The sequence below is a fragment of the Pangasianodon hypophthalmus genome, chromosome 3, assembly GCF_027358585.1.
Source record: "Pangasianodon hypophthalmus isolate fPanHyp1 chromosome 3, fPanHyp1.pri, whole genome shotgun sequence".
Taxonomy (NCBI): domain Eukaryota; kingdom Metazoa; phylum Chordata; class Actinopteri; order Siluriformes; family Pangasiidae; genus Pangasianodon; species Pangasianodon hypophthalmus.
The window spans coordinates 21,799,750-21,826,039 of NC_069712.1; the positions used below are offsets into that span (position 1 = coordinate 21,799,750).

At 37.7% G+C, this 26,290-nt stretch overlaps 1 protein-coding gene across 2 annotated transcripts in view; it reads right to left on the reverse strand.

Moving 5' to 3' along the window:
• The window catches only part of prkceb (protein kinase C, epsilon b), an 88,410-nt gene that overhangs the window by 46,076 nt on the left and 16,044 nt on the right, over nt 1–26,290 (reverse strand). For both annotated transcript variants that reach the window (XM_026942151.3, XM_026942143.3), the window contains exon 2: nt 17,463–17,526. In XM_026942151.3, coding sequence (XP_026797952.1) covers nt 17,463–17,526 — 64 coding nt within the window. The remainder of the gene's footprint in view (nt 1–17,462; nt 17,527–26,290) is intronic.

The following is a 26,290-nucleotide window of genomic DNA, read 5'->3' on the forward strand; positions in this document are numbered from 1 at the left end:
GCTATCTACTATACAGTAAGTAATATTAGTGTATCACACACGCTTTTCAATTTCATTAACTACTGAGAATTTGTGGACCAAACAGCCTATACCACTGTCTGTACTAATCAGATGCATATATGATAGTGATGTGCAATACAATGCCACTATCAGTATCCGAATCTGTATTTGTTTAGTGCGCCAAATATTCATATCTGTACTTGTGGTCATATTTAAACCAGACATGAGCATAACCTAGACCAGAAGGTGTTTTTAATTTTTTTTTCACCCTATCACTATGGAAACACTGGCAAACACTGAAAAAACAGGGCTGCTGGAAAAATAAGTCATTTTTCACTCACAACTTATAACAACAAATATCAATTTTTATGTCCTGTAGAACTTTCTGGCATGCTTTCAATTTTCTGTCTAATGTGACAGAGTATGCAAGCTGTGTTTCAAAACAACAATGTCTTTCCTAAATCAGGGAACTGCTGTTTATAGTTGACAACAATAGCCATCTAATAATACACTATATGGCTAAAAGTATGTGGACTCCTGACCTTCACACCCATATGTGGACCTTCCCCAAACTGCTGCCACAAAGTTGGAAGCACACAATTGCCTAGAAAGTCTTTGTAAGCATTATGATTTTCCTTTACTAGAGCCAAGGGGTTTAGCCCAAGCCTGTTCCAGCATGACAATGCCCCCGTGCCCAAACCAAGGTTCATGAAGACATGGTTTGCCAAGGTTGGTGTGAAAGAAATGAAGAGGTCTACACAGAGCCCTGACCTCAACCCCACTGAGCACTGTTGCGATGAACTGGAATGCCCACAGCCACACTGCAAAACCTAATGGAAACCTTGCTACAGGTGTAAGACATTGGATGGAAACAGGTGGGCATTCTACAAAAAATACATAAGCTTCTCCTATTCGTATCATCTTAAAGAGTGTAGTCTTTGTTCCATGAACAGGTTTGCAAAATTCTTAGTTTTTACACTACATTGGGCTTTTTTTTTTGGAGCAAAGTTGCTGGTGGAAAAAGCAAGTCTAATTTCCATAAAGCTGGTATTGTTAATGATCAAGTTCCCAATGTGGGCTTCAGTCTGTGTTCAGTCAGTGAAGTAGGGGGTCAGAGAGACTCATCAACCTAACACTCACACACAGTATGGTTTCAGTAGGATGGCAGGTCATTTAACACGTCTCACTCATTAACACACACAGGAAGGGTCAGACCATCCCTGCTGTGTTTCGGTCCGTTACACACTCCCTCATACAGACACAGATATGATCATCTAGCACATGCCTGCTGTTTATACAGTAGTTATGTTAGTGTGAATCAGATTATGTGTATACACTCTCTTTAAAGCTAGAACGAGTTCACTACCAAAACATCTACCCAAATATAGTTTTAGTTAAATATATCAAGCGAGAGATTCAAGACATTCTTCACTAATTCAAGAACAGTTACTATCAGGTGTTGGTAAATTTAACAAAAAAAGCACAAGCAAAAATGAAAATAATAAAATTATAATAAAAAAAAATTGAAAATTAAAACAAAACTGCTGTCTTTTAGTTTAAAAAGCACAAATTAAAATGCAATTATTATTTTAAAAAATCAAAGTAAAATTCAAAAATAACAAACAAAAATAAAATAAGTGTCTTTTAGAACAATGCATGTGTTACTGTTTGGATGAAATATATTTTCATTTAATTATTAAACAAATGATTGTATCCCAAGTGAGGCATACAAGCACAAGGCTGAGCAGTTGAGGGCATTTCAAGGCTCTTGCTAAAGCCCCCAACAGTGGATCTCTGTTAATCATGGGAGAGCTACCACTGCTATTGCATATGGTGACATAATGATTCGGGAAAAAAAAGAAAGAAAGAATTTTTGTGCAAAGAAAACATTCAGAATTTATTTTAAAATTTTTAAATTTTACTTAATTTAAAGATTTTAAAAAAATAGAAAAACTTTTTTTTTTTTGGAAATGTTTTGTTTTTTGTTTTCTGTTTTTGTTAATCCTTTATATGTTCTCCCAACACCTCATCCAAACAGCACAACATTACTGAGAAAACAGGCCTGTAGAATTGCAAGCATCTGATTTAGCTCTGGTTTTCATGACATTAAATAATGAATCAGAAAATTTCTGCTTAGGTTTGAAACAGCGACAGGTTACAAATGACTGATTTCAAAGAATACATCTGCATATACTGATGTGCAAAATGTGTCTGTGTTCATTATGAATGCTATTAGCAAGCCTATTAATATTAATGAACGCTGGGAGTCTGCTTTATGATTTTAATGACTAGTAGCCAGTACCAAGGAAAATGGGCTTTGAGTTAGACAGGCAGATAAACACACTCAAAATATATAGGCATTATTTTGAAACTCAGGAAAAATACATACATTCCTGAAAATCACTTGTTCTTTAATAATAAGTATCAACTTTTTGACACATTTTGTTCTAAAATGATGAAATAAAAGCAGTTCTTGGGAGTGGACTTAAGACTTTTGGGTCCCATGGTGCAATACTGATCAAACAACAAAACAGGAACAAAAGAGGAAACTCTTGGATGGATCCAAAGGGCAACTTAAAAGTAATTGAAAGTGTGTGTCCACTTCAAAGGAATTCCAAGTGTGTGTCCACTAACTTCAGCCAACAATATCAGGATACATGCAAGGCTCTTCTTCTGCATGCACTCCATGTCCTCAATCTTACCCCTCTGGCCCGTCAACGCAAGCATCGCCTAGCAACAGGCGAAGGGTGCCTGGCAACAGCCTCCACCATGCCCCTGGGGTTCTCTCTGCTAGTCGGTGAAAGACAGCGCATACTAATCACATCGTCAGTCACCTTAACGTCTTTTGTTTGTCAACAGAGATGCACCAGAGCTTTTCATAACTCTCTTAAAGTTATACACACACACACACACACACAGAACATATTCTTCACTCCCTCTTGTCTGTCTTTGAAGAATGCCCACCCGTTTCCATCCATACACTGAAGCTCATTAGCTGCTAATGATGCAGAATTACACCTGTGGCATTGGTCAAGTCTTGAGAGGGGTCACACACAATGCAACTGCCCCTCTCCATGCCACTTAGATGCAGTCCTTCTACTGCAGATTCATTAAAACTCAATTTGTTAGACTACACGTGCATTACAAACAATATCGCTGCAGGAGATTTGTGCAAATTTGCAAATGCAAATGCAGAGCCCATGCAAATGCGCATATAGAAACCTAACAACATTAGACTTTTAGTTTAAAGTCAGAATAAGATACTTTGACTGAAGCAGAACATCACGGTTAAAGTGACAGCAGCAATTAAAGAGTGAGGGTGGCGACAACGTGGCATGACTGAGGTACTGAAAAGCTATTGAGGTTCCTGCATTATATGTGGAAAAAAAGCTAAGCCATTAGATAGCATGAAATGGTGCATGCCTGTGGAGGACACACACTGCTGAAGGACGGCCCCATTATGTATCAGATCCATATGCTCCAGGCACTCGATAGCCTGTTTGATAACTTGACAGCTGTTTGTTTTGAAAGGCAATATAAAGTCACTAAGGACAACCATAGCTCAGGAGTTTAACCCACAGCGGTGTGAAGGTCAGGGGAAGGCTCTGATGACTTCTAGAAACCCTTAGAGAGTGCGCGTGGGTCGGTGGGTCAGATACATAATGCGAATGACATAACGAGGATACAAGCACAACGGCGGGCCAATTCTTTTATCCAACCATCTGGCATGGAGATATTTGGGCCACACTGTGCAGCAACTGAATGCTGGATACACAGAGACACACACACACACACACACACACACAGGATATGCAAAAGGGGTGTGGACAGATAGAGAGTCAGAAAAGAGAAACAAATTTGTTAAAAAGAGTGAGAAGCAATCCTAGACAACAAATGTACACTACACCAGATTAAGGCCGAATGTAGTGCTGCATCAAATCCAGATTAACCTAACACCATGTCTTTTTGCTCAATGATCCAATGCTGGAACTGACCCATTTTATGGATCTGTGCCAAAACCGATCAACCAACATTATGGTTTTCACCATAGAACAGCAAAATCAAATTTTTAACAGGCAAACATTAAACCACTTTATAGAAATGAAAGATCATATTGGGAAATTATGCTTTCAGTACAGCATTTATGAGCAAACCACTCCTACTATTCATCACTGCTGTGCTTGTTAGCAGAGATTAGTGACAGTAAACACTTTTCACATCCACCACAGTCTGACATGGTAGTGGTAGCTCAGTGGTTAAGATGTTGGGCTACTGCTTGGAAGGTCATGAGTTCAATCCCCAGCACCACCAAGCTGCCACTGCTGGGCCCCTGAGCAAGTCCCTTAACCCTCAACTGCTCAGTTGTATAAAAAAAAATGAGATAAATGTAAGTCACTCTGGATAAGGGTGTCTGCTAAATGCCACAAATGTAAATGTAATACCAGGTTAACCCATGTCATCCCTGATTTCCTGACCTTTCCCTGTTTGTTGATGTCATCATTGGTAGCTTGGGAGATAACTGGGCTCTTACAAACAGACTCTATAGACCTATACAGAATATTTGTACAGATATGTGTAGGAGGTACTTCTGGTCAATAACAGAAGTTGCTTGTTTTCTGAAGCAGTAAATAAGAGTATATTGTAATCAGCTTTATCTAACATTCAAAAATATTTCAATACAAATACAATTTGGAGCGTTGTTTTATAGGTGCGGTTCATATGCATTCTTAGTGCCATTAAGAGCTGCATGGATCAAACTTGGCACAGGTCCACATTGTGAATGAGACTGCCAGTACTAGGCTATGACTCTCATGGACATCTGGCGCAAACATGCAATTAACCTATAACAGTGTTTACCAGTTCTTAGTTCTTTCTGGGTTAAGGATGTATTATAATACTAAGGGAGATTATAATACTAAGGTCACAAATTTTGCTCATTTAGGAACCTACAGTGGATATAAAAAGTCTACATACTTCTGTAAAAACTGCAAGCTTTTATGATGAAAAAGATAAACCAAGATAAATCATGTCAGAACTTTTCCCATCCTCAATGTGAAAAATTAAGTGAAAAACAATCAGAAACATTTTAGGGAAAAATAAAAAAGTTACAATACATTTGTTGCATAAGTCTGCACACCCTTTTATAATTGGGTTCAGAATGAACCAATCACATTCAGTCTCATGTTCAAAAGTAATTATCATACAGCTGTCATCAATGAAATTATTATGATTAACCCCGAATAAAGCCCAGCTGTTTCTGTAGGATTTTCTTGACATCTTCTTGGTTTCATCTGACTGCTGAAGGCATGATCTGCAAAAGCTGACAAAGCCTGTACAGGGTCTCACTGTCAAAAGGAATCAATCAGGAAAGGGATATAAAAGAATTTCCAAAACATTAGATGTACCACGAAACACTGTAAAGGTCATCATTAACAAGTGGAGAAAATGGAGCACCACAGTGACATTAGCAAAAACAGGACGTCTCTCCAAAATTTACAAAAGGACAAGACAAAAACTTAGAAAGGAGGCTGACAAGAGACCTACAGCAACATTAAAGGAGCTGCAGGAATAGAAGATTACTCTGCATTTGACAGCAATCTCATATTCTTCACATGGCTGGGCTATGGGGTAGGGTGGCTAGATGGAAGTTCTGTCTCACAAAAAACATCCAAGCCCAACTAAATCACCCCAAACCATGTGGCAAATGTGTTATGGTCTCATGAAACCAATTCCAAAAGGTTTAATAATTCCATAATTCCAAAAGGAATGTTTGGTGCAAAAATGCTCATCAACAAAAGAACACCATACCCATTTTCTGATTGTGGAAGCATCATGCTTTAGGGCTGCGTTTCTTCAGCCAGATCTGGGGCTTTTATCAAGGTGGAGGGAATCATGAATATCTACAAATACCAGCCGACTGTAGTGCAAAATATTCAGATGTCTGCTAATAAGCTGAAAATGACCCAAAGCATGCATCCAAATCAACCAAGGAATGGCTTAACCAAAAGAAGATCAATGTTTTTGAATGACTTAGCCAGAGCCCAGATCTGAATCCAACTAAAAATCAGTGGGGTGACCTGAAGCGGGCTGTGCACAGGAGATGCCCTTACAATTAGATGAATTTAGAATGTTTTTGCAAGAAAGAGTGAGAAAATATTGCCAAGTCAAGATGTGCCAAGCTGATAGACTCTTAGCCAAAAAAAACTGAGTGGTGTAATAAAATCAAAAGATGCTTCAACAAAGTAGTTTAGGGGTGTGCACACTTATGCAACAGTGTTATTGTAAGTTTTTTATTTATTCCTCTAAAAATTTCTGATTATTTTTCACTTTATTTGTATACTTTGCAATTGCACATTAAAGGTAGGAAATGATCTGACATGATTTATCTTAGATTCATTCTTTTACTTCACAAAAACCTGCCATTTTAACAGGGCTGTGAAGACTTTTTATATCCACTGTATGTCCTGGATATTTTAGTGCAGACATTTAGACTAAACCCCTCAGCAAAGTGTTTATGAGTACAACTGCTATTTTATACCAGAGACAAAAGTAACATGTGCAACATTTTACAACACAAGGGGACCATGTTTGATATTAACTTAACTGTCAAGCCAGCTTGTTATATTGTCATATATTACCATATTGTCATAATGTTTTCTGAATACAATGAAATTCTTACACTACAGTAGCATGCTCCTACAGCTAACATAAAGTGCCTACAACATAACAACATACGGACACAACAAACAAGATAACAGCACAAGGGCAGAATTGCACATAAGAGGGTAAAAGGTACAAGTTTGAGACTGCGCATAGTATGAATAGTGCAAATTATATTACATTTGTATTGTATACAGTATATATACATATACATATACTATTAGCTGCACTGCACATTTACATGCATCTTTTTGCACTATTGAGTGTATATACACATCTATATATATACACACACACAAACATGTATATATATATATATATACATATATACATATATATATATATATATATATATATATATATATATATATATATATACATATATATGTGTGTGTGTGTGTGTGTGTGTAGATTAACATGCATCTTTTTGTGTGTGTGTGTGTGTGTGTATTATATATACACTCCTCCTCTTATCACTACATTGTGAAACTGTACATATAAAACTGGATGTTTTTTGTTTTTCACACCATTCTGTGTAAATTCTACAGACTGCTGTGTAGTTGTTACTGAGGAAATTTAACAACTACCCTTAGACTACCATTATAAATGAGTTTGAATAAACACATTCTCTATTATTTTCATAATACAAGAACATGTGTCATAAATGCTAGATTATCATAAACAGATTGAGAATACACTGCAGTACTCCTTTAAATAGGCTCATATCTACACCAATCATCGATTATCCATTTTGGTGTAGCATGTTTTGCTGCCAGAACAAAAAAAAAGGCTAACTGTCTCTCACTGAATCTCCGGATCACAGCGCCAGAACACACCTCACTGAATCATACATACAGCCTCCGTTTGGCAGATTACCCCCAGCTGATCAGCTGACCACTGCTGGCTTGCCAAAACACTGTGCTGTTCTGTTGTGTGTCCAACTTGTCGCAGTCATATCATCCTTAGTGCAACTTGTGTGTGTGCGTCATATGACCCTTGCAGAAGACAGACAAACTGTGTATGTCGTGGTGGTGTGCACGATTGTGTGTAGTTTGTTTCACACAGAGAGATTGACTAACGATTAATAGTCTTCAAAGCCACTTGAAAAATATGAAGAAAAAAATATAGAGATACAGTCAGCAAAACCAGAGAAGGAAACTTCACACACACACATGCACACACAAACACACACAGGCCCTCCGGCACACATACATAAACACACTTAAAAGGAAAGCACTTGAGTGAGCATGTGTTTTAGTTAGCGTGATCCTGGGGCTGGCAGACACACACTGGTGTACATAAACACAGGTGAAGTGTGTGTGTGTGTGTGTTTATGAAAGCACAGCATAATGAGCAACGCTATAACGGATTAACACCAGGATGTAAGGTTTGTTCTAAAGAAAACAGCAAATAACACACAGTCTACACACAAACTGTCTACACTTCTAAACTTTTACAATTCAATTTTAAAAGATTTAAATATTAGTTTCAGCGAGAATGAACCGCAATTTGGGGAATCACACTTATCTTATGCAGATGTTACATTTTTTGCAGAGCACCATGCTCATAAATGGATTTTCCTCTTAAATATTTAAGAGAACTCTTAAATTATTTTCTCCATTAGCAAAATAAATGGAGACCTGGTGCCAGTGCCAATATGCTATGAAATGCAATGGCCCAGGAACAGCAGCCTCACTGCCAGCTCAGTGGATCATGATAAAGTCACTACACAAAAATGATGGCTATATCTCCAGACCAAATAGAGGCCTGGCCACGGCAAACCATTACTCGACAAGTGTCAGACTGTTTGGGAGGAAGTATGACTACAATATATTGCTTTGTTATCATTTTCACAACACAGTCGAGTGCAATCTTCTGCACAGAATGAAAGATGAACAAAATGAAGGAGACAAAGAAATTAAATTTATAGCATTTCAATTATTTCATTTAGTATGTTTGTATACTTTTGTATGATAATGTTCCTTCATTATAAGTAATAAAAACGGTACAACAGTGTATGCTATGATATAAATTTTAAAAAAATGATATGAGATTTAACAGTTTGTGTTTCTAAAAGTGATATAAATATTCTCAATTAACTTTTATGTCCCTCTTTTGGATTTATAGCTGTTTCATAGCCTCTGAACAGCTTTTGGATTCTCTTAGCTGCAATAATTCTGATCTCAGTTGTATAATTCTAAAATAGAAGTACATGTTCCTTGTTGATCCAGAACTATGGGGGAAACTATACTAATGGAATTTGTATATGGAAATGAACCTGCAATACATAAAAGAGCTCTCTAACACAGATGACTACATTGTTGATTATTCAGGTTATTCATGTTATTTTAACCACATACTCATAGGTTCATAGATATTGCAAGGCATGTTATAGTTATGGGATGAAACAACAGAATTTTAATTAAGCATTTTGTGGATATTACCCAGGCTTACTGGGGAGAGAATACATATTGTATTTCCAAACTGGGGAGAGAATACATATTGTATTTCCAAACTGGGGAGAGAATACATATTGTATTTCCAAAATATGAGAATACATATTGTATTTCCAAACAAACAGTATTTACATATTGTTTGGAAATCGTATTTCCAAGCAAGTTTTTTTTTTTTTAAACAAATAACCAGATTTCGAACACTACCAACAATTGACAAAACTTTTTCAGGATCAACAGGCATGACATTTAGTGTCAAGAACAATCTTTTTAAACCAGAGACTTTGTAAACATTGACTCAGCATTTGACGATTTGATTAAGAATGACACTCCAGCACGGTACTGAGGCTGTCTGAAGCGCCTGGCCACGTGGAGCGCACATCATGTGAAGCGTGAAATACAACATGTCAGGGTGAACAGCCATGTTGTGTTCCGCTCTTCACACAAAACCATGGAGCATTAGCATCATGGCACTGGGTGTCAACAGTTGCAATACATGAACAGCACCCTTCGTGGTTAGATATGCATAAGACAAAAATCACACTGATAAAATTTTCACGCAGTGACATCTGTTTTGCAGCTTGACCCATTATGCATATTAGTCATGCACCAGCATAGTTCACTGCCTGTAATATCCTATTAAGCCTGACAGCTATCATATTCCAATGGCATTTGCTAATTTATCTAAAGCTTAATTTTTATTTGTGTGGCTTTTCTTATATAATCATCTGTCATAACACAGTATCATTGTCAGCATATTTTTTTATTTTGCTTTTGAAAAAGCTGTTACCACTGGAGGCATGTGGATCAGAACAGCCAGCTGTAAATGATAAAGTGCCTGTTTAACAAGCCTTAACACCTTTAGTGTAATGAGACCAAATTGTGCCATTTGAGTATTTTTGTTCACTGTTATCCTTTCCTGATATAATTCACTGATACTGGGAGTGTGAGCAGAAAGGCACTGCTTTCAACATGCTTATGCTTATGTGAAGTTTAGAAGTGTGAGCAGGCTTTTTGCAGGCATGCTTATGTGTGTCTCAGGATGTATTCTGTGCTCTCTGCTGGAAATCAGTTTTCACCCCCTCCATGATTCTCTTTGAAACCAATAGCAGAGTTTAGTGAGAGCAGATCCTGTGGCGAGAGAACTCAGCTGCAGATTTTGCTCTAGCACGAATCCAGACACACATCCACTGTGCAGCTCCATATGGTCATCAGAGAGAGAGAGAGAGAGAGAGAGAGAGAAAGAGAGAGAAGCCTGTATATAATGGATTGATGATTCAGTCATTTTCAGTAAAAAATGATTCATTAGGAATGAAGCGACTATTCAACATGCATGGAGCTGATGTGGCGTAAAAAGGATTTTTTTTTTTAAAGAAATAGTCTGTAATAAAGGTTTACAGTATTGTGAGCCTTTAGCTAAGTCTCTGATAGCGCTAATGATCCACTGTAGGTGGTTTATCATTTCTTCTACAGAAAAATAATATTTATATGTATTCAGAGTCATTGCAACCTTCAGGTTGAAGGCTTCATAATGTATTAGAGTGTCTACTTGGTGACTTGTTTGATAGACTGTGCTGTTCTGTTGTGTCTCCAACTTGTCACAGTCATATCTCTCATCATCCTTGGTGCAACTTGTGTGTGTGTGTGTGGTTTGCTGATCCTGAGCAGGACTGATTCAAGGCAGGCAGCCAGAAGCCCTGTAGCACAGACATTGCCTCTAACTGCTTTTTCACAAAATAAAGTTCATTCTGAACTGGCATGATGTACCTCATCTTTACCCTTGACTGCTTCCACTGCATAGTCTGTGTCTTCTGATATACAGTTGGCAGATAAATTAGTCTATGAATCTATCTATTTTTTCCTGTTTTAACAGGTACCTAGGGTTAACAGTCAATGCCCACATTTCAATTAGCTTATGTGGTTATTTACATTTACAGCATTGGGCACCCTTATCCAGAGCTACTGACCTGTGCAGAAGTGCTTTGTAGTCAAAAACATGGTAGTGTTTCATATCTTTTATTTATTTTCAGCAGAGATAGGCTTATGACACGTATACAAACCTGTTGCTGAATGACCAGACTTCCGATTGGTGTAGGGACTGAACAACAAAACATGACTGGCCATAGGGCCTTGCTGGAAGTTGTGGGCCTGCTATTTATAGTGCAACTAACTTCAGCCTTAAAAGTTGAACAGTGAATGAATAAAAACATTATATATATATATATATACACACACACACACACACACACACACATATATATATATATATATATATATATATATATATATATATATATATATATATATATATATATAACATTTGCTGAGTGATGATCTACCTTTTTGTTGCTGAATTGTGGATTTGCAGTTGTGATTTTTTTTTTTTTTCCGATTAAGCCACAGATCTCTACACCAAATACTTTCTAAATGATTAAGCAATATGTAAGACATGATCTTTCATGCCAAAAGTGCCACCCCAGACATAAAGTGTTAAAGTTAAACACAGCTTCATCATGTCTTGGCATAGATTTTAAAAGTCTCTAGAAGTTAAGGGCACCATTCTTCCAAAGGATATTCCCTCATTTGGTGTTTTGTTGATGGCAGTTAGGAGCACTGTCTAACAGGTCAGTCCAAAATCTCCCACAGGTTTTCAAATGGGTTGATCTCATCACTGAATATTTACCAAACTATTCAGTGAGCTCTCGTGTCCTGTGGATGGGGACAGGGTCATCCTGGAAGAGCCCACTCCCATCAGGATAGAAATGTTTCATCGTAGGATAAAGGTGATCAGTCAGAGTTACTTTGAAGTGCTTTGCAGTGATCCTTCCCTCTAATGGGAAACATGCAAAAATCCACCCCTCACCCCCAATATTAATTTATTATGCATCTGTATTTGTCTGTATATATCAGACGTACTGAATTTGAGCAAATGTACGCAATTGTGGGTGTAAGAGATCCTGCTTTATGATTAATAAACACTTTGAAATATCAAGTCTAAACCAGGAAACCAACTTTGCTGTCCACAATGACTCATCTCTTCAGCTCCTCCTCCTTTTCTTGCTGATCTCTAATCATTGTGGGGATCAGCCAAATGTTCCCACAAAGTCAAAACTGTCAGATATTCCTATCTTTTTGGGCCCCTCCCCAAACCCCTACACACACACACACACACACACACAACAAAGTTGCTCACACAAGGAGTTCAAACGTGGCTCACCTGCGATCATGCAGCTCAAAAAGCAATAAGCAGTTGGTCACAGTCCATACAATAAGATTGTTATATATGATGCATACCAAGGAGAATACTGCATACACTTCACAGCACTGACGTGATACATCTGTATTTGTTTAGTCAAGTCAAGTCAAGTGGCTTCATTGTCATTTCAACCATATACAGCTAGTTAGTACACAGTGAAAGTTCGTCCAGGACCATGGTGCTACATCCAACAACACAAAACTACAAGAGACTACATATTTCTACATAACGTGCATGTGCAAACGTGTAGCCAGCACAAGACAGTACAAAACTACTAAAACTGTACAATAACTAAGACAAGAAAACCAAACAGTAAGCTCATACATCGATACTCTATATAGAAATGCTAAATTTTAAACAGATATGACTGACACAACCAGTAATTTTGTGTTTCCTTCCAAAAAGTCATTAAAATACAGAGAAATGTACACACAGTCATGCACACAGAAAGCTAGCAAAGCAAGAGATTAGATCTCCTTTACAGTAAGTGCTACTTCAGCTTCTGCGCACACACACACACACACACACACACACCATGGCTGTCAGAATGAATTTCAGTGTTTGAGTTCTATTTAAATGTTAATAGGCTTTATACATTTGAAAGTATCCATGTTAGAATAGGAAAACTCTCTATTATTGGGTTCTATGTAGGACCTTTCAGGGTTTCTTTAAAAGTAACACATAACTCTTTAGGGTGTTAAATGCAATCTTTTTTTTTTCCTAGAATGTTCACTGTTTGAGTGTTATATTAATGTGCTGTTATATGGCATAGAGAGACTGCTCACTAACAGGTTGGTGGAGAGATCAGGAACTGTGAAAGTAAGAGAAACACAGCCATCTGTATACCTTCATGCCAGTAACACACTCTTAGAAAAGGGTTCCTTAGATGGTTAACAGTTCTAGCATTAACAGTTCTCTGGTATATCTTTACAAACGTCAAAATCAAAAAATGAAGCTTTTTTTAAACTAGGTTGTTTTTTAAGATAATTTTAAAATAAATTAAACCTCTAAAATTAGCAGTCCTCAACTATATATATATATATATATATATATATATATATATATATATATATATATATATATAGGACTTTGAGGAAGACAACAACCTACATGACTATAAATAAATACAGAAAGGAGATTGTTCATATCACACTCTCCAGTGTCACCCAAATGAGGATGGGTTCCCTTTTGAGTCTGGTTCCTCTCAAGGTTTCTTCCTCATATCATCTAAGGGAGTTTTTCCTTGCCACAGTCGCCTCAGTCGCCTCAGGCTTGCTCACTAGGGATAATTTTGTCTAACATCTAGGACTGTTGGCATGTTTTTGTTTCTTATGTTCTTATATGTATATATATATATATATATATATATATATATATATATATATATATACACACACACACACACACACACACACACACACACACACACACACACACATATATATATATATATATATATATATATATGTTTTGCTGGATTAGTGGATTATTCACTAATTAATGTGTTAATGTTGAGGACAAAGTGGCAGGAGAGAGAGAGAGAGAGAGAGTTCAAAGTCGGAGACAGAGTCGTGCGCATTATTGTGGAGTAGTGCTGAGGAGTTATCCGAGTTTAAATGTGGTCTGGTGTTGATATGGGATTGATATGGGATATGTAATGTACATGGTGTGGGTCTGTCTTAATGGCTGTAATACTCAAATGACTGATTTTACTTCTGTTTTGCAATGCATATCGACTGAAGTAATAGATTGTTTTGTCTTCATTATAGAATGCAAGCATTACATTTACACTAATGCATGTTATACTTTAGTTCACTGAAGCATTATATTATGTAGCTACTAAGTAAAGAAAAAAAGTGGAGCCCCTCCAAAATGTCATTGAAGAATTCACACTTTGTGTGGCAAGTATAAAATTCTAGGCTTACTAATATTCAAATGTGTCTGAATATTTACACAGTGCATTTAAATACTAAATCTGTAAAGTAATTCAATGAATGCAATTTGACAGCCCTAATGCACACAGACAGACACAGGGACCTCATGACATATCCTCCGGTAATTGTATCCTCCTCTCACTCACTACACAGTATGACAGCTTTCCATCATAATCTTTCTCTCCCCTTCTCTCCCCTTCTCTCTTTTTTTCTTCTATATGAATTACACAGTGAAGTACTAAATGCTCAGTCATCTGCTTCCTGTGAGGTCAAAGTAGCATGTTTTAATGGCAGACATTTAGCTGTGTATTATAACAAAACCTGCCACAAAGTCTCTAACAATTTGAAACAAGGCTTTAGGCTGTGTTCCCTGCTGCTCTGAGCCGAACACTCCAACACCACAACTGAAAGGTGCTCCATTATAAGCAAAATCTGAGATCTGAGTCAAGCAAGCTTACCTGAATCATTTCAGAGCACAGCCACCAAGAGCAATACAGAGCACTTCCAGGCCAAACCTCAGTGTGCACATCATCTCAGCCATGCTGGGCTCAATCAATGATTATCTTAAAGTACATGTAGCTAAAGCTGTGTTCAACATTTAAGATTGTGTACAATTGTGTACATTCAGTGGAGATCATCTGACCTATCAAGTTACATCTCTCTGATAAGCACATGAAAAATGGGCAATAATTCTGTTAGTGATAAAATCTTTTCCAGCACCATTTTTTGATAACTCAGCTAAATTTCTACTAAGTGCTTAACTGCTGATTCAATACTGACTAAACTGTCATAATACTCAAATACTGCACAAGTTACATAGACATTCTTATTCTGTGGCACGGAGAAGTGATTACAACAAACACAACATAACAAAAAAATCATTTTTTGTGAAAGTAAACATGACTCTCTGGCCTTGCTGTATACACGTAGCCGTCATGTATCTGGTTATGGCATCAATATGGTTGATCTGGATTCTAGAAATAGATTAATAATTAAATATTTAGATTGATTTCAGTATACGTTTGTGTAAATCTGGAAATTGGGAAATTCCAGCTGGGAGCTAGATAGAAATAGAAATAGTCATTGATATAGTGAAGCTTTCAGCAAGATGTTTATTTAATATTATGAAGTCTCTAGTGGTAGCGCAGAGCAATAGTCAGTAAGTTGGACAAATCCACCCTGAATGCCTTGCTTATCAATCAATATGGGATCTTCAGTGGTGAAAAGGATTGATTTTATTATTAAATTCTGAGTTGATTGGTTGAAACTTCTTTCTTCTACGTCAAGTTAGTTTACTGCCAGTGGGATTTAACCCTTACATTATCTCTGCCTAAGAAGAGGGATGCGCAACACTTTAGTCTACCCAGCTCACTCATACATAAACTCCATAAACTCCATGCTTATGGAGTTGTTGTACACATATATATATGAGTGGACTACATGGCGACAATATATATTGATATATAGATATATATGAGTGGACAACAACTCCATAAACATGATTTTGAAGCCTTTTCTGGTCAAATGGGAGTTGGCATTTTGAAAAAACTGGAGCCAGTTTGCACAGGAGAGACTTTGCAGCCAGAGCATGCACAGCAGATGTAGCTGGTCAGACAGTGGGTCCACCTTTTCCCGTCCATATTGGTGATGGGCACTATACTTGCTCATGTCAGGAGTGTGCATCCAAGATGGCACTTCAGCTAATTCAAAGTGGCAACAGCATTATTAATTAATATGTAAAATGCTAAATTTTAGCTGTATAATTTTCGCAATTTTCATCTAGTTCTGACAGAAAGTTACCCATCTGAATAAAGAAGTACTGTCTGTTCTACTTTGAGTGTTCGCTAAGATCATACCATCGATAACTTGTTATTAAATGTAGCTACTGTTAGCTGCCCTGGTTTGTGTCATCACTTTGTTTACTCACACTGGTTTGCTAGATATAATATCAGTACAACAAGCTAGCTTAGACATCAAAATGAGCAACATACCAGCAAAACTGCAAATAATTCCCTGCTGAGGGTCTGTTACAACATTTTACAGCAAAACAAGACATGCCTTTGCTACAGAACTGTCACAGCTGTCAACACTGTTCATCTACAAAGTTTTAAAGATGTTAAATGTAGCTTGCTGGGCTGGAATCTCAGAAAGAGCTTCAGGTCCATGTCTTTTGTTTTAGGAGCTAACAGCAACATCTGACCATTATTCTTTATGTTTATTAAAAGCCCTTGTAACTGCACAGTCCCCCTGTGACACTGGTATAGCAGACTTCTAACAGGAATAATGAAAATATAGAACCAGTGAACAAATTAGTAGAGGAATCACGAAGCACATCACAAATATTTCAATATGAATATACTTAATGTGTTTCAGGGTGTTTTCAGCTTACACAATTCAGGCAAAAAGTTTTTGAAGGAGCCAACAATAAACATCATTGGAGTTAGTTTGAGTAAGTGCTAGTGCTCAAAAGTGCCTAAAAAAAGTCACAAAGCAGTTGGTCAGACTGTAAATGGCACTGCTTACAAGTCATAAAAACACTTGCAATAGAATAATACACATACCATGGGTCATGTAATGTACGTCTATGTATCTACTGTGGTTCAACAGGAACATTTAAGAGTCCAAAACTGATTTAGTTTCTTTTCGAGGCCAAATGTGTGTCCTAATGGAAGCTACTGTAACTGAGGGAGGAAGAATATAGGCTTTTACACTGATAACACAAGCATCTGCGAGACAAACATGTGAAGTGTTTTCCCCAGTGAGAGGGAAGGGCTCTAACTGAGCTGTCTCTGATCACCATCCAGGAGCACTAGAGGCTGATAGGAAAAGGCCTCTCAGAGTTGCCATAAGAGGGTGGGGCATGGTTTATTTTGTTGGAATTAGGCCACACCCAGTCTGGCTTGAGTAATCATGCAACGTGTTTTTCACCACACAAACAGTGAAATGCATCCTGGGCTAGGCTCTTTCTTTATTATGCATCATAGACTGTCACGGATCAAATTCAGCCGAATGGCTTTTTGTAATATAAGCAGACATCTCCAAAACTAAAACCAGAGACATTCTCTTCATTCTCTGAGTCACTCAGATTGGAAATAATGGTTACAGAGCAATATGATTCATATCATCATGCAATCCTTATTGATGAGAGGATTACCTTACCTTCACTGGAAGATCCAGTCAAGTCGATGATGACATACACCTTTCCCTCTGGCTCCAAGTCAATCTGTAACATGAATGAAAAAAAAAAGCATGAATATTTTAATAAGAAAAAAACATCACCACTATGAAAAGAGATTCAAACCTTTTTATTGCAAATCCATTTTACAATCAGCTACAGATCACTCTGTTCTTTACATAATGTTCCCATTGCCTGCAAAGCCAGGTTTTACTACAAATCCGTGTTTTTCACTAGACTATAATTCAGCTGGACTGGATTTACCCCCTGTTACATCTGTCTGCTCTGTTCTCATGCAACATCTGACTCTGGCCCTGAAGGGAGGTTGAACTAGGGGATATCAGGAGTGTATTATACTCTTCAAGTACAGCATTGCTTTACTGTATGCTTTAACAATTAGTTTGAAGTAGAGCACCCACAGACACACAAAGGGAGTTTTATTCATAAAAATCATTCTGGTGAAGAACACAGACTATAATATTCCTGCGGTAAACTGCTGTGTTGTGAACATTCTCAACTGGTATAGTGAGGATGGTTTTCTTTACACCATTCAGTAGTGGTGAAGTGTTTACAGTCATTCTGATTAGGAATGCAAATCATCCAACTTTTTTGTTTAGTTAAGCTTTATTGAATATAAGCATTTGTTCTTGAAAACTCAGAGGAAGCATTTTCGCTCTGCAGGAAGATACGAGGACTTAAATCCCAGTGTTTAAAGCCAGTCAATGTAAACTAAATGACTAGCGTGTCAAAACACATTTCATCAGGTTACGGTTTGCTAGCTTGGCTTAGCTTGGCAACATATAGTGCCATAAAAAATCTGTATATTTAACACTGTAATGGGGTGAGTGGTTGCAAAGACTAAATAAAAAATCTAGAAAGTAAAATTGCTACCTCCAGCAGTTCCAGCAATAAAAGCAATAAAGAAAAAAAAAAGTTAAAACCTATGGATACACTGATCCTAGTTTTTCAGTTTTTGATATGATGGCAATATCAGAGCTCTGATTACTGTTTAATACCTGATACCAACACTAACCAAGTTTCTTTTGCCAGAAGAAAAAAAAAAACATGAGCATTTTAATAAGAAAAGCACCTCTATATCATATATAGTGCACCAAACATTTTACAAACACTCCATGTCAAAGGCACAATGACAGCATGCTTTAATTTGTGTATGTATAATTTACATATGATCTGTGTTAAAATATCACACATTCACAGCAGAAAACATGCCAGTGGATTCAATCTGAAAATGTAATCCAATGCTGATCAGCTGTTCAGGACATTTTCAGCCCCAATGCCAATACTCAATATATGAGTGCTATATCACTAAGTAGATCAATGTCATGTAGTTTTGACAGTATTGTTGGAGAGGTTGTTTTTTTTTTAAATCTATTTAGAGTACTTAGGTCCAATCTTTTCAAAAGGTAATTATGTATCACGTCATCACCTATAGATCTGTCAGATTTAAAGAGTTTAAACTTTTATTTATTGCTCAGAGTCACTGCAAGCCTCTCATTCATGTCCCTGTATGTTCAGCTGAGTGTCTGTGCTAAACGTGTCTCATCACTTATTCAGCACATACAAATGGGTGAGAGCGAGACAAACTCACGGGGGAAATTTTTCTTTTCTAGAAACAGAAAGTGCTCAAAATGCTCCAGCTCTGCATCTGCGTGTCCTGCTTTATGAAAGTCACCTATTTTCCCTTTATACACTAACACTGATACGTCAGCTGGCAAAACAGCCCATTATCTACCTTGAAAAAAATGATAATTAGTAGCAGAGAAAAACAACGTAAGTGTGTGAACCAATATATTATCCAGCAAAATTGAAATGAATCATAAGCCAAAACTTATTTTAAATTAATTATTTAAAACAGGGTATGTCAGTGTGTGACACACACACACACACACACACACACACATACATCTGTATGTTTTTTACTGGGGGTCTCAGCTGCAGTAGGGGTCTGGTGTGTGTCATCTCTCACACATACACACACTGTACAGGCGACTGTACACACTGTCATCGGAGAGATAAAACATTGTGTGCTCAGTGTTCCCAGAGCGGGTGTCCTGACTTTGTCTCCACAGCCCTCTCTCTCATTTTCTCTCTCTCCTTACAGCACTGTCTTTACTTGCCAACTGTCTACTACACAACTATATATTACATTTTACCTTCTGTATGTTTGGTCCTTGTTTTTACTCAATCTCTTCAGATATACTCTAAAGAACCTTCAGGCAAAATACTGCAAGTGCATGTGACTGTCATTTACCTTCCTTCGCACACAAATACACCCATACCCTCACTGACACCAACTCACAAGCACACACACACTTCTTCATGACCACTGGCTCCAATAGAAAGATGAGCTTTTTCTCCTTAAGCACATGGGGACGTGAGAGTAGAGGAGGATAAAGCAAAAGCAGCTGAACTGAATTAAGTTCAGCAATTCAATTTGTCTTTGTTTGTGTATTTCATCACACACACATACACAAATTTAAATGCAGTTATTCGAGAAGCTTTTACAAAAATATTTTGAAAGTGATGACATGTTTCTTCTGTACAAAAATATTTTGACTGTGCTGATATTTGTACAAGTATTGTTTAGTGTAGTACACCTTTCGCTTACCATATTTTTGTTTTTCTATTGCATATTTCTATGCAGTTCAATTATTTCTCCAGTGCATTATATCTCTAATGTTCCTTATATGACTTAAAGCTCTCTGGAAACCACTTTTCGAACAGATCAATGCAACTGCACAGCAGTCTGTTTTTAGACAATGCAGACTATTTTAAGGTCTGTTGTATGCCTGATTCAAACATTTAAGGTCTCTTTTTTTGTTGTTGTAAAGAGATTTGAATCTGTAGGCCTTCCAGAAAGCTTGAATTTTTTTTTTTTTAATTTAAATAAGACATGCTTAACGGGAACAAAGATTCAAATGGAATGTTTCAGGACAGCAGGCCAAAAGACTGTTCGTGTTTCCAAGATTACAAACCCTTATCAAAGACACTAAAAAAAAAACTCCACCTCTATGCTCTGTGCTATTCTCTCTATTTATATATATATCCCTTCTCTCACCCATTTCACTGCACTGACCATGTGACTGAGTGAAAAGGCCCTCATTTCAGCTACATAGAAGATTTAGTGGTTCAGCATGGGAGGCAGCAGTAACCTGAGAAGTTCTAACAGCAAAGGGAAATAAGTATTTGGACACTTTTTGATATTTTCTATACTTCCAGGGCATATAGCCACTTCAAATTTACAGACAAAATGTCTTTTGACTGTGTACTCATAAATATAAACCAAATAGTATGTATTCATAAACATAAACAAATATAGGTTTTAAAAATTTGATAGAGAACACAGTATTCAGACACTACACTCACCGTCCACTTTATTAGGAATATCTATACAACTGCACATTCATGCGGTTATCTAATCTGCCAATCATTTAGCAGCAGCGTTATGCCAAAAAAAATCATGCAGATACAGGTCAAGAGCTTCAGTTAATGTTCACATCAACGCATCATATTACAACACATCACATCAGAATGGGGAAAAAGTGTGATCTCTGTGACTTTAACCGTAGCATGTTTGTTGGCGTCAGATGGGCTGGTTTGAGTATTTCATAAACTGCTGATCTCCTGGGACTTTCACACACAACAGTCTCTAGAGTTTACAGAGAATGATGCAAAAAAACAAAAAAAAAATTGAGAGTGTGACAGCTGTGTGGGTGGAAACGCCTTGTTGATAAGAAAGGTCAGAGGAAATTGGCCTGGTCTGAGCTGTCAGAAAGGATACAGTAACACATATAATCACTCTTTACAAATGTGGTGAGCAGAAAAGCATCTCAGCGTGCACGACACATCAAACCTTGAGGTGGATGGGCTACAACAGCAGAAGACTACATCAGGTTCCACACCTGTCAGTCAAGAACAAGAATCTGAGGCTATCAAGGGCACAAGCTCATCTAAACTGCACAGGTGAAGATTAGGGGGAAAAAAATCACCTGGTCTTTAACCGTCCAGTTCGTGTAAGCCTGTGCCCTCATAGCCTCAGATTCTTGTTCTTGGCTGACAGTAGTGGAACCTGATGTAGTCTTCTGCTGTTGTAGCCCATTCACCTCAAGGTTTGATGTGTTGTGTTTCCTGAGACACTTTTCTGCTCACCACAGTTGTAAGGAGTGATTATTTGAGTGACTATAGACTTCCTGTCAGCTTGAACCAGTCTGGTCATTCTCCTTTAATCTCTCTCATCAACAAGGTGCTTCAGCCTGCAAACCCTCCACACACAGGATGTTTTTTGTTTTTCACACTATTTTGTATATACTCTAGAGACTGGACTGTGTGTGTGTGTGTGTGTGTGTGAAAATCCCAGGAGATCAGCAGTTTTTGAAATACTCAAACCAGCCAATCTGGTGCTAAAAGTCCTGCCATGGCTTAAAGTTACTGAGATCACACTTTTTCTTCATTCTGATGTTTTATGTAAACATTAACTGAAGTTCTGGACCTGTTTTTCCTTTTTTTTTTCCTTTTTTTTTTTTGCATGATTGGTTAATTAGATAACTGCATGAATGTGTAGTTGTACAGGTGTTCCTAATAAACTGAACAGTGAGTGTAAATTAAAAATATGGAAATGTTACATAAAAATAAAACAAGGTCTAGATTTAAATGCTGCACACAATGTTCTTGTGCAAATTGCACCTGGTCTCATTATAAACAACATTGCCATTGGCTGCGAAGATTTCACACACTAAGCAGCAATCATGGTGAAAGTGCTTCCGAAAGTTCTCAGGGACAACATAATTAAACACACTCTAATGGAAAAGCTGTAGAGCCATACCAAAGATCTTAAACACCCCTGTCAGTACAACTGGTTCGATAACCACAATTAATCATACCCAGACAGGTGCGCCGCACAACATTTCACAACACACTCTCAGACTAATGATAAGGAAGGTAAAGAGAAGCAGACAATGACTTGAAAAGAGTTGCAGGGTTTACAACACAAGGATTACACCACAATCATCTCCGCTCCTACACCTCGCTCAAAACTCACAGATGTGCGTCTGAATGTGTTTCTAAATCAGAACTCTTTTGGAACAATGTACTATGGTCAATAATTCAGCTCGTTATTTTTGGAGAAAGACAGAACCCTTGCACAGAACACCATACCAACATACCAGATCATACCAGAGCACCATGGTTCCACAGAACACCATACTAACAATGAAGTAAGGAGGTGGGAGCGTCATGATATGGAGCTGCTTCTCTGCAAACACTTTTGGGGCATTACATGTCATTGAGGGAAACATGAATGGAGCAATGTACTAGTATACTTTAGAGGGGAATTTAATCTCATTGGGCAAGAAACTGAATCTTTGGAGAAGATGGAGGTTTCAACAAGACAAGGACCCTTAACAAACAGCCATAATAACTCAAGAAGGCTTTACATGGCCTAGCCAATCTCCTGACTTGAATCCCATTAAAAAGTTAAAAAGGAGTTTAAAACTGTGAGTCCATCAGTGAGACCCTCACAACCTTGGTCGATTGAGGATGGTTTGCAAGGAAGAAAGTACTAATGTTGGTAATTTGTGGTGTCCTTTTATCCCTGCCAATTTCATTTTTAAACATATATTTGTTTATGCTTATGAATACATACATTTTGTTCATCTTTATAAGTACAAAGTCAAAAAACATGTGTGTAAATGTGATGTGGATATATGCGCTTGGACATATAAATAACAAAAACAAAAGTTTCTGAATACTTATCTCCTCTCTCTGTACATATTTATGCATATACACTGAGGTGGCACTTTATTAGGTATGTGTACCGTGTGCCTACACTTATGGGTGGTCTATAGGACCACTGCTGGCCAGATATTATTTTGGTTGTGGATCATTCTCAGCACAGCAGTGACACTGACATGGTAGTGGCATGTTAGCGTGCCACTTAGCGTTAGGTAGTGGCATGTACACTAGCCATATTCCCATGCAGCATGATAATTCATTAATAGTCAAACTGAGAGTTCAATCGGAATGAAACACGGTTATGCATACACCTCAGTCAGAATAGAATAAACTGACTTGAGCCCAATTTCTATCCAATTGAATGAAGTGGGGATACAAACCATTTGGTAAAGAAAAAAAGAAAAAAAAAACCTTTGATAAAACCTATGTTTTTTCTTGTGCAATTATTTCCAAACAATCATATTTAATGGTGCTAACATATATATAAGATGAGTAATTGAGTTATACTGGTAAATAATGCCCATCCATCCACTCTCTGTATCGCTTATCCTACACAGGGTTGCAGGTTGGCCTGGAGCCTATTCCAGGCAACTCAGGGCACAAGGCAGGAGATACCCTGGACAGGGCGCCACCCATTGCAGGGAACAATTGCACACACATACTATGGACAGTTTGGAAATGCCAATCAGCCTATAACACATGTCATTGCACTGGGGGAAGAAACCAGAGTACCCGGAGGAAACCGCTGAGGTATGGGGAGAACATGCAAACTCCATACACACAGGGCAGAGGCAGGATTCAAGCCCCCAACCCTGGAGGGCAGAGGCAACAGCACTAACCACTAAGCTGTTAATTTTTAACAAACAGAGCATCCTTGCTTCTGAATGTCGGGCAAATCTGAAATTCTGAGCAACTTTCCTGCAGTCACAAATTTTTCATCTCGCTGTCCATTCAGAAATGACACTTTGATGAGACAGAAATAATTGAAAACTTATTAATGAGCCATGCAATTAAAAAACTGAATGCACTGACTGGACTCACACACTTCTTGTAGTTATGGTAACGTTGACAGTATACCTCGCTCCTCGTGTATATGTAACTTTGGATTACATGTAACCTGCATATAAATGAAGATCGTCTACATACTGCGCAGGTTAGGAATATTCAATTGGAATGAATTCTGAAAATCTTTCCATGTAAATATAGCCAGCATAAGAATATAGCATTCTTACAATTTTGTTTCAGTGACAGCGGTGACAGTCAGTTGTGTAAAAGCTGCTGCACCTGATACACTCATAACAGAGGCACACACACACTTCCATTCCACTAGGTATCTATGTGTACCTTTTGCACCACACTTTTCCACCACACAGTAATGGCGTAATACTTAATAGCACTTTTTCACCGTATGTCCTGGGCATGGGTACTTAGTTATAGTACAGCTCATGTGGCAACGGAAACAGCTACAAAGAGCAGGACTATAGGTGTAAATGTAAATGTACTGTAAGGCCTTTTCACTTTACGGAATTTCTTAAGATGTGTCTTCATCTACATACTTCTTCTTCTACAGACTTCTGCACAGTACATACTGTATGTGTATATGTATGTGACTGAGCTGAGATTGCATTATCTTGCATACAAATACATCCTCCCAACTGTTACTGCCACCAACGTCCTCTTTCTCTAGAAACGTTGTGTACTTTGCTTAACTTTTACCACAATAAGCTAAGTACACAGCTTTATACAGTGCAGTACAGTGCAGCGTTAAGTATACATTTAGGTACAGGCTTAAGTATATATACCTGCAGTAAGATTATCATATATCGTCATTATTCTAATTATTATTGTCATATATAAATATATAGTGCAATCTCAGCTTATTCACTTGATGGTTTAGATGTTGGAATATATGTATGTGTGATCTTTCAGATTCATGCTGATCCGTTACAAAGTTTATGTAATGCATCCTGTGTAAACCTGTGTCGAGTGTGTGGTTACTTTGTGCTTCTAACCTAACACCCACACATATCCTCTCTCTCTCTCTCTCTTTTTCACTTTTCCACCCTAACCATTCACATCCCCTTTCATGTATGTCTCCACTCTCTTCCCTCCTATATTCCGCTCAGACACACATCCTCCCTCCATTTCCTCCTTTAATCTAGTTTTGATGGAGCAGCCGTTATGGCTTCATTAGCCAGCACAAACTGTGCCTAATATTGAGTATTATTTCAGCTTCCTGCCCCTTAGCTTTCCCAATCAATAGCTTTCACTAGAGTCATGTTGTGTTAGAGCACAGAGAAGAAAACTGGAGCCATTGCAGAATCTAATGCTAATTATTTTCAGGAAAAGGATGCACCATGTGTGATCTGTGATATGTCTCAGTATCATCACATTTCAGTAATATACAGCTGAGTATTTGTAATTGTACACAGCTTCAATTTACAAGTATGCAACCGTGTACCGAGAAATGTAATATAACACAGCACTGGCTGATTATCTTTTCAGATGATTTAGCCTATAGTTAAAACACACAGCTGTATTTCATCAAATACACCCTGGACCTGATGTATGAAGCTGTTTGCACTAGTTTTTCGGCATAATTAGGTCACATTCTGCACTAAAAACTTTGCACATTATGCAGGACTACAAAAAGGCAAAACGCAATTTCAGCACTATGTACATGGCAACATACAAAGTGCGCTTCTCTCCCTCATACAAATGCCTTTGCACGAAAAGTGGGAAGTCAGCGTAGTGTGGCTGATTATATATTCTGTTGCATGTACTAAACTTAGGGAAATTAGCAGCAGGCTGTTGATTGCACATGATTTTTTTTTTTTATTTTACCGAAACCAGGTGTAAATTAGAGCCATGAGTGTTGCTCAGAGTTGTGTAGCCAGTGTTGTTATGGGCTTGGGTTACCCTCAAAACTGGGCTACTTTTAAACTCCTTGAACACATTCATTTTTATTAATTCCCATAAACAATTTTTATTTATGACATAGGGCCATATTAAGATTTATACACTACGTGTGAGGAGTTAATGCTGAAATTACACATACCTG